This window comes from Marmota flaviventris, chromosome 3 (genome assembly GCF_047511675.1).
Source record: "Marmota flaviventris isolate mMarFla1 chromosome 3, mMarFla1.hap1, whole genome shotgun sequence".
NCBI classification, from domain to species: domain Eukaryota; kingdom Metazoa; phylum Chordata; class Mammalia; order Rodentia; family Sciuridae; genus Marmota; species Marmota flaviventris.
The window spans coordinates 157,697,176-157,704,556 of NC_092500.1; the positions used below are offsets into that span (position 1 = coordinate 157,697,176).

Below are 7,381 nucleotides of genomic sequence, written 5' to 3' on the forward strand. Positions count from 1 at the left end.
AGCCAATGCTAGAAAAATGTGAGGATCAAAGTAAACAATGAATGTCTTTTTTTTTTTTTTTGAGAGAGAGAGAGAGAATTTTTTAATATTTATTTTTTAATTTTTGGTGGACACAACATCTTTATTTAATTTATTTATTTATTTTTTATTTTATTTTTATGTGGTGCTGAGGATCAAACCCAGCGCCCCGCGCATACCAGGTGAGCATGCTACCGCTTGAGCCACATCCCCAGCCCTGTATGTCTTCTTAGCAAACAATAGCATTTTCTTATGAATTGGAGACCATTTTACAGAACTGAAAAGAATTATATTAGGACAATGCATGTCATTCATAGGAAGAAGTGGCACTTCCTGCCACAGCTCGTTTGCACCTAAGGGGCCCTCAATCACATGAAAGAAAATTAAAATATTTGAATTGGGGTTATAGGATTCATAAAGATCTGGGTGATACAGATAGGGCAGAGATGATTTAGCTGAAACTTGTCGCTGCAAGGGAAAAACATAAAAACCTGACTGACATTTCATTTAAATTCTCTCTCTTGCCAAGAATAAAATGGCAGAACATTTAAGGCAGGCTTTGGAGCCACATGTCTATTATTTCAGACAGAGCCAGCCAGGACAGGTACAATATCATAACAGCACGAGAGAGCTGTCAGTCAAAATTTATTAAAAAGAAAGACAACTCTCCCTATTTGTTGTCATTATGTCCCAAAATATCGAGGGGGGGGAGATAGCTTCTTAGAGTGCATGAGCCTACAAGGCCTTAAGAAAAACTCAGACACTCACTGAGCTTTTCTTAATAATACAATCATAGCTGAAGATAAAATAATACTATGAAATAGTATATATATAATGTTTATTATTAATTTATTAATTATTAATTAATTATTAATTAATTAATAATTAATTTCATAATATTAGTATATATAATGTTTATTATATATATACTAATATTATGAAATTAATTAATTAATGAGAATAAGACTATAAATCATGAACTACATGAGACCTCAAATTTATTGGAGATGGCCTAGAAAGAAAGTTCTCTTGAGCTAATCTCTGAATCTAGAAGCTGTTTTTCAGGGAAGAACATAGTAATATCAGGAAAGAACATAGGAAAGGTATCAGGAAACAACAGAGTAAATACAAATAAAATTTGGTTTTATCTCTATTTACTAGCCTGTCACATCTGGTGAGACTCTATTAAGACAATAGACTGATTCTTCTTTCATTTATTAAATTAAGTTCAGACCACAGACTCTAAAGTAAATTTGTAGTTCGATTCTCCTGATCTCAAGCATTTTTTTTTTTTTTTTTTTAGTATTTTGAGCCTAGAGGAGCATGAGATTGAAACAATAGCCATCTAACTTTAAAGGTGAAAGTCTGCATTTATTACTGGCTTTTACTAAGTTCTTTTCATCTATGTTGTTCTTCATCAAGAAGATGGCTATTTTGTATTAACAGATATATTGAGATTATCCAAGGACTGTACTCCCACACATGCACAGTATGTCCCATTATCAACATCTCCTACCAGCGTGGTACACTTGGTGCATGAACTACATTGTCATGTCATAATCCCCCACGATCTGTATTTTACATTGGGGCTCACTCTTGTTGCTGTACATTTTTTGAGGCTGAACAAACTTATAATGACATGCACCTACCATTATATCACACAGAACAGCTTCAATGCCCTGAGGAATCTCTGGGCTTCCTTCACCTGTCATGCTGTTAAAGGTTTTTGGAGGAATGAGTAAGGCATACTTTATTTTCTACTACTAGGAGATAGAACACTTCTGTGAACATTGTCACTTACTGTCTGGATGGCCTTAATCTTATTGAGTGCTATCAGTCAAAGGCAGATTAACCTTTTGAGATTTAAAAGAGAAAGTGTCCTTGAAGACAATAAGATATATTGTTAAGTAGGTGTAAGTTATCTAGACAATTTCTCACATGGACTGAACAAATGTCTGCCCGAAAACATCTCATTAGTGGCCTGGCTAGAGTTTATTCGAATTTCTACTGGTGTATAGCTATAATGAAACTATATTCCTTTTTGGAGCAAAAAAAAGCTCTGAAAGTTACAGATAAGGAAAGTTAGAAATGTCTATAGTGATTTATCAGACAATCTGTACTCCACGTTTTTCTTCCTGTGGTTTTTTTCCCCTAAATCCTTGTACAGGTTACTAGTACAGTGTAATTTTGCTGTAGAATGTATGAATTTTTTTTCTCTACAGTTATCTCCTTTGCCATTTAAGAATATTAGTTTTTTGCCAATTTTCCTTAAAATAATACTCTAGAATATTTTTTGAATAATTTAACATTAAAAAAGTATTTAGTAGTGCACAAAACACACTTTTTAAGTAAACATTTGACATTTGTATCTATCTAGCATATTATATCATTAAATTCATTTCAATGCCAATTATGCCGCAGTAAGGTTGAAGTCAGCCACATTATTGCATGGAAAGCACATATTTTCACTTATTTTGTTGTTGGAATATTCACTCTGTCTTTTACTGATCATTTTGACTGAACTGACCAGTTGAATCTACTGAAAGGGTCAATTACAGGTCTTAACTTTATTTATTCCCTAGGTTGAGCAATTATTTGAAAGTTTACTAGTTGCTTTGGGATGTGAAAGTCTCTTCTTAACTTTTATATAACTACCATATCTAGAGCTACCATTTGTTTTGAGGTTACATTGACTTTCCCTTGCATATCCCCTGACCCCCCAACGTGGACTAGCCACCTCCCGTGCATTCCTTAACACCCAGTACCAACCAGGTCCTGTAGGAGGTGAATCTGTTCTGAGTCTTCTTTCACTCTCTCTTGCACTCAGGGATTTTTTTCTTTGTAATTAGTACCTTATATTTTCTCATTTATTACCTGTTGTTAAAACTTATCAAATCTAGTATTATATATTGCTGTACTATGTACTTGTTGTATGGTTTCACTTTTTAATACTTCTAATTATATTTTATGTCCCTTATCTACAGACAGTAAGTAAGTCTATACCATGATTGTCTCTATACTAAGTCTTCTTTTTAAATATTCTCATTTACTAGTGATATCATGATTAATTTTTTTTTTCTGTACTGCTTGGATTTCACATCATTTAATTGGCGTGTTTGAGGTCACCTTACATGTAGACCTCCACAAGGTCTATGGAACAAGTCTCTACCTGAGCCTTCTAGACTATACATTCTCAAAGGTTTGGATTTTATATCATGGTATTTGACATTAAAGTGATTGTTGATTTCACCTTTTCCAAGTTTTCAATGGAATTCCCAGAACTTTGATTACATAGATTCCTTTACAAAAATCAATTTGAAATTTGGCCAAATATGATATACTAACTTCAGGTTTAGTTCTTCTCTCTCTGTACTTTAGTTCTAGTATTATAGAAGATTATGATGGACTTAAAATATGTGTGGAAATTCCCAGTGAAATTACTTATTTCCTAATCACTTGATGGCTGTAAGAAACACCCCTTCCATCCTCTTTTTACCCTTTTATTTCTAATAATATCAGAAAGTTCAGAAATAATATCAAGATGCTATGGACTTGAAGAGACAGAAATTGGTATGGATTTTAGAGAATGGGTTTTATTTGTTGAAGATGAAAATAGAGGATGAGATCTGATCAACTGAAGACAATGAATTAAAGAGCATATTTAAGGGGAAAAATGAGACACTATGGGAAATAAAGAAAAATATTTTTGGTGTGCCATTTTGAATGTGGGAATCTGATATTTTATATTCCCAAACACCCAAGATTAAAAGTTAGTGGGTAGAATAAAATTTTTACTTGAAGCATTTAATACATTAATAATGTATTTTAATCAGTTTTGAGATTGACTTTGGTATTATCAAAAGAGAATGAGATAATTAGCTTGAAAAAAATATGTGCATTTTGATTAAATTGAGGCTCATACTTATTAAAATTTTATAGGATTTAAACTTTCTAGATTTGAATAATTAGATAAGTAATCTTCAGTTCATAGTTTAAATAACTTTATTTTTATACATTTATTTACTACATAACAAGACAACTTAAATATTGATTCTAGTTTTAGGTGTGATAGCTTAACACATCCCCAGTCATGTTATTCATTATTATGTTTATTCTGTTAAAATAAACAGGTAATCTATGTAATTGGTTGAGCTATTTACTGTCAATAATTTTATTAATATAAATGAAATACATCTACATAACTGATTCAAGAAAGAGGGTGATGAGGCTAGGTATGTAGCCAGAGGTTGTGTGCTTGCCAAGCAATTGCAAAACCCCGAGTTCAATTTCCTAGTTTCACTAATTGAAAAGAACGAGGGAAAAAGAAAGAAACAAAGAAAAAAAAAGAAAGATGATAAATTATATCAGAAAAGTCTAACAAAATACCAGAAAATTTGAAGGAGAGAGTCCTCAAGTGAAAAATAGGACAATGGTCAAAAGAAGGGCTTTGGGAAGAGGTGTGTTTATTCTTGTTTTTATGTGTAAACACCACATATTTGCTATAGAGAATATAAGTAGTGCAGAGAATTGCAAACACAAAAGGAAAAAGAGCCCTTAAATCTCACTATTCAGAAGTAACCATAAAAAAACATCAATTGAATAAACAAATAGAAGGGCATTTTAAAAGATAAAATTGTTATTTTATTAAACGTTTATGTTGAAAAGATAACTATATATGATGAAATACCAAATCTTAAGTATACAGCTCTACAGATTTTTAATAGGTATATTCCCCTGTAGTATGCCTTAGATGAAGATATCCAGCAAGAAATACATATATTTTAGGAAGCACAATTATGATAAATACTACTTAAATGCAATGAAAAAGATTAATGATAGTGAACAATATAATGAATTAGAAAAATTCATTAGAGCATTAGAAATACTATTTTAAAAATCTCACCGTCTGGTTAAGAAAAGACATTATATAATTGGAATCATTATATTTTACGAATGATGTTCTGGTTTTGGGTGGGTTGAAATATAAATGTGATACAAAAGACAAGGGCTTAATTCTCCTGCATACATGTCTTGTAATTCCTCTCCTCCCACTTTCATTATTGTTAGTTATTAATATTATTATTATTATACCATCAAAAGTTATGACATTTACAGTGTGTATCATTACCATAATGCTGGAGGTTGTCCAAAAGTGTTGCAATGTAAGTTTAGAAATGCCCTGATGGAGTTAAGTCTTATAATCAACCAGTTTACCTAGACTTTTCTATTCCTGAATGGTTATTATTTTCTTAATTGTGTTTTGCTGACAATTTTTTCCCCAAGAAGTGCAGATGAATGGTGGTGTTTTTTGTGCGGTGAAAATCTCATGTTTGATTAGCCTTCAACTGGTAGAAAAGTGCTATTTGGAAATTTCGTACTATTGGGAGACTGGGTTTAAATAAATTTGAGTTTACAAGTTGTTATACCTAGAAATACTTCTAAAACCAAAGCTTCATACTTGATTTCCCTCCTATGAATTTCATATCTCTAAAGATTCATGTATATATATTTCAATATTCCACTCAAATCCCATCTCCCTGAAGTATTTTTGATTACCACAATTAAAATTTTCTTTCATGAATTGCTATAATAATTGCTATAATAATTGCAACAATAGCTACCATTTAACAAAGAACCAAACATTGCACAAAGTTCTATTTCACAGTATGGTATTTGCATCCTCAGAGCCAGCCTATGATATTAAAGCTATATTTTCCCTATTTTTTAAATGAAAAAGTAGGCAGAGAGAAGGTAAGGAGCTAGATGTGGTTGCACAGATACTTAGTGACAAAGAGGAAACTTCAATGTCGGTCTACCTGGGTGCCAAGCTGAAATACTTTTTAAATACCTCTGCAATTTCTCACACCACTTATTTTGGTGGTATAAACTTTAGTGTAGCAATGCCTTATCACAGCAGTAACTTGTTGGGGATCACAACCTAATTGTACACACCTCTTAATTAGGGAAGACAATTTATACAGCACTTCCTATTTCTCAAAACACAATTCACAGTACTCTGCCTGGGTTCGTAACTAACTGATTATTTGAAGTGTATACATAGTTCAAATTTAGCTCATCTAAAAACACATGTTAAAGTCTTTTATTCTTTGCTAAACTTTCTGGTAGGTATTCATCTGCACTGCAAAACTCAGAATAAGCCATTAAATTCAGGTACCTGGACCTGGAGATGAAGTAAACCATACAGTGTAAACATGGTCCCATAGAAGGGTGGCTGGATGCTTTGGAAGAACTATGGACTGACTCTCTTTTAAAGTCTAAAATTCCATCATTCTGTGGCAATTGCTCCAATATAGCTGTATATGAGAAGAATCTGCTAAATAGAAAGCACTTTATGAGGCAGGTGCGTGTGCTAACAGGTTTTCTCAGTTTGCTATTTTTAGCCAGTTTCCAATTATATCGATGTGCAATGTGGACTTTTTTTTTAAACTCTTTTTACTAGGGTTTCTCTATATGGTTCCACCTCATTTCCTGAGAGAGTTTTATGAACTGACACTAATAGCTCCTTTTTTACTATATCATATTACTTTCAGCCTTATTTTCTCTTCACAAATCTCAATAAGTACTAAATGCTTAGAACGAAGATGAGAACAAAAACCTTTGAAAGTAACTTTACACATCATGGAAAAAATATATCAAGGAAAACATTAGATAAAAATAAAGCTACTAGTAGATAAATTTAAAAATTATAAATATGAAAATATTCCTGATTGATAGAATTTCTATCATTTTTATTCTTTGTACAAATGTTCTTTGTTACTAGAATTGATAGTATAAAATATACTGATAAAGAAACACAGAAAATCATAAATAATAATTTTCATTTCTTGAAAGTCCTTATTCTTAAATAAAGAATATGCCATAAATGTTTCCTTATACTTTTTAATATTATTTGGAGAATGATTTCTTTTCCCGTTAAAAATGACCACATACATATATGTATGTTTCCTTTTAAGTAAATCTCTAAAAATCTCCTTTTACATCATGAAATGGCTCAAAAGGAGAAATCCTCTTTACTGCAGAATACATTCTGTAAAGCTTCAAACACCTCCATTGAGGGACATACAAGTTGGGTTCTCAATCATTCTAACAACAAAGCTGGGCCTGGTGGCACACTCCTGTAATCTCAGCGGCTTGGGAGGCTGAGGCAGGAGGATTGTGAGTTCAAAGCCAGCCTCAGCAAAAGCGAGGTGCTAAGCAACTCAGTGAGACTCTGTCTCTAAATAGAAAATACGAAATAAGGCTGGGGGTCTGGCTCAGTGGTCCAGCGCCCATGAGTTCAATCCCCCATATGCACCCCTCCAAAAAAAATTCTGGCAATAATTCACCATTCATTTGTAGGACT

At 32.4% G+C, this 7,381-nt stretch overlaps 1 protein-coding gene across 1 annotated transcript in view; it reads right to left on the minus strand.

Annotated features, from left to right (window-relative positions):
* The window catches only part of Anxa10 (annexin A10), a 59,653-nt gene extending 57,923 nt beyond the window's left edge, over positions 1-1,730 (minus strand). The window contains exon 1 of the mRNA XM_071609317.1: positions 1,668-1,730. Within this exon, the coding sequence (XP_071465418.1) occupies positions 1,668-1,730 (63 nt within the window). The remainder of the gene's footprint in view (positions 1-1,667) is intronic.
* Between the last annotated feature and the right edge of the window lie 5,651 nt (positions 1,731-7,381).